This window comes from Suricata suricatta, chromosome 6 (genome assembly GCF_006229205.1).
Source record: "Suricata suricatta isolate VVHF042 chromosome 6, meerkat_22Aug2017_6uvM2_HiC, whole genome shotgun sequence".
Classification (NCBI taxonomy): domain Eukaryota; kingdom Metazoa; phylum Chordata; class Mammalia; order Carnivora; family Herpestidae; genus Suricata; species Suricata suricatta.
Window position 1 is genome coordinate 1,828,378 of NC_043705.1, and position 2,975 is coordinate 1,831,352.

Genomic DNA, 2,975 nt, shown 5'->3' on the forward strand with positions numbered 1-2,975 from the left:
ATTCACTCCCACATACACACCAGAGGTTATCACAATGCCTTCCACAAAAGTTTTACAGACAAGACTGAGACGTTTAGCGAAACACTTAACTGGGCAATCACTACAATTTACTCACCCTCCTTGTTCTCTATCTATTGCATACAGGGCCCACAGTGCCCTGCATGAGATCCTAACCAAACCGAAACAAGTAGAACTATTTCAGAGAATATTCTACTTACCTTACCTTTGAATGCCTTTTACGCAGGTCCCTGTTCGGGTGCCACTTGGAATGCAGGGGATGAGCCAACAACCCCAGTTGAACCGTCTCTGAGTAGGGGGTTGGTGTCGGCTCAATATCTATAAGAAAGAAGACAGACAACGTGAATGGTGGTAAAGCCACACTTTACTAAGATAGTCAGTGTCTTATATACCATAGGTGATTACAGTTTTCCTTTAATAATGACATAGTTTTTGGTCTTTGAAAGAGTAAAAACATCTTCTGGGAAGGATAATTTTTTATCACAAAAGAGAGAACAGCTGTGAGAACAGAAGTAAAAAAAAATAGGAATGAGGGAGTCTGTCTCTCAAAGAATTTTCTTTTCTTCAAGACCCGTTAGCAGTTATGTCTGGACAAGACACTTATTATCCAAGAAGTTAATTTTAGACAAAGGATTGTGTTTGCCCCCAACAGCAGGCAATGAGCTGGGAACAGAAATTATGTAAGGGAAAGCTGGTGTCACTAACTGACCCAAGTTGATTCAAAACCTAAAAGCATATGCCTTTTTGCAAAGCAATGAGAACTTCACAGACAGGTTAAACAGAAGCCACCTGTGCAGCCCAGGAGGCCAAATGTTGTTTCACAGTCTTTCGACTTGTTCTGTAACTTCCCAAATAGTTCTCCTGCACCCCAGAGGCATAGCCATCAATGGTCACTTATATAGACTCTCCTGTGCCCCAGAGACAGTGCCATCAACGGTTGCTATGTGGGAGGTTTTTTGCCTACTGGGCCCCAACATCTACCTACAAGTTCAGTTTCCCACTTTTCTGCTGTCTCCAGTCAGCAGTCTAGAAATATGTAAACTTTCCTGGATATTGTATAAGCACCATTTTTTCTAAAGCAGAAATTCCCATGTTAACAGTCACCAAATTAATATTTTCTGGCTTGTGAAATATATTGTCCTTGAAAAATCCATATCTGAAATTTACTCCTTTTCTTCTCTTGTTCTTCAATCATCATATAGTTTTGCAGTCTGTCATTATAAATGTATTAGATATTTCTGAATAAGAGTAAGACTAATTATAAAACACTGGCTTAATGAAAGTGTGACACATATATCTTTAAGTACTTCATTTAGAAGCTTTTAATAACAATGACACAAATAAACTTGTACGGAAATGAAGAATAAAGCAAAATTAATAGCATCTATTTTTGCAAAGTAAGATAAAGTTTAAACGTATATTAAAATATTTCAAATTTTATTCCAAGGTGGAATTCTTCTCTTTGTGTGTGTTTGTTGAGTACAAGAGTGGTCTACAGACTTTATTTTACACAATCCAAACAGATGAACCCAAAACACATACATATAGATAATATGTATATTTCTAACGAAGTGATATCTGATATTGAAATTTTAGTAAATAGCATACTATTACTACTATTATTCTTAACCATCATTACCTTCTATTACACCTAAAATGAAAAATTTAATTACTGTAACAAAATCTTCAAAATCTAACATGGACATGAAACACGTATATTTGGTTATCAAATTATAATACCTTCATAGCATACACTCTTTGTTAATTACATACATCATGGGGTTTGCTGGAATCATGGATGTAGCTGAGGATCCCAGGAGTAATCTGACTCTCAGAGGTCATGTCACTTGGACCTCATTCCCCCGAGGAGGCTCTGGACCTTGGCCAAGCTGTCCTTCAGTGCAGCTTTCATGGTTTCATTCCGTAGACTGAAGATGAAGGGATTCAGGAGGGGTGTGACAACACCAGAGAGGATAAAGAGGATCTTGTTGAGATGCAAGCTGCTCTTCTGGGAGGGGCGGACATATACAAAAATGGAGATCCCATAGCCCATGGAAACGACAGTAAAGTGAGAGGCACAGGTGGCAAAGGCTTTGCGTTGACCCTGGCCTGTGGGTATCTTCAGAATGGTGGAGATTATATAAACATAGGAGACCACTGTGAGGGAGAGGGAGCTGATGAGCAGAACAAGGGAGCTGAGGAAGTCCAACAGTTCAATGATGCGGATGTCAGCACAGGCCAAGTGGAGGAAGGGAGCACTATCACAGAAAAAGTGATCAATCACATTGGGGCCACAGTATGGCAGCCCCGCCTTAAGGACAGTGGATGGGAGAATGAGGAGAAAACTACCCACCCAGGAGAGGATAACAAGACGCACACACAGTGAACTGGTCATAATCACCGGGTACTGAAGGGGACTGCAAATGGCCACATAGCGATCATAGGACATGACTGCAAAAAGGATAAACTCAGTACATCCAGAAAGGAAATAGAAATAAAGCTGGGTGAAGCATCCAGCAAAGGAAATGCTCATTCTGTCTGACAGGAAGCCTGCCAGCATCTTGGGAACGGCACAGGTTGTGGTTAATACTTCACTGAAAGAGAGATTGCTGAGGAAGAAATACATGGGTGAGTGAAGCCTATAATCCATGAGAATCAGAATAATGATTAGGCTGTTTCCAAGGACTGTCACCAAGTAGGCCAATAAAAAAGTCAAGAACAGGAGACTCCCAAGAGCTCTGGTGGTTGGTATCCCCACAAGAATAAACTCAGTCACCAGTGTCCAATTCCTTCCTTCCATGCTTATGTCTCTTTTTACTGTAAAGAGAGTTATAGCATAGAAAAAAGAATGGTGAATCATTCGTTATATTAATAAATCTAGGAGAAATTTAACATAAAATTTAGCTACTTTTTCTAGTAAAATTGAGGAGATTATTGATAGTATAATTGGGTATACC

The 2,975-nt window shown here is 39.7% G+C and overlaps 1 protein-coding gene across 1 annotated transcript; it reads right to left on the minus strand.

Moving 5' to 3' along the window:
• Positions 1–1,861: 1,861 nt before the first annotated feature.
• Positions 1,862–2,467, minus strand: LOC115294048 (olfactory receptor 6J1-like). The gene has a single exon (XM_029941749.1). The coding sequence runs from the start codon at positions 2,465–2,467 to the stop codon at positions 1,862–1,864; it is 606 nt and encodes a 201-aa protein (XP_029797609.1).
• Between the last annotated feature and the right edge of the window lie 508 nt (positions 2,468–2,975).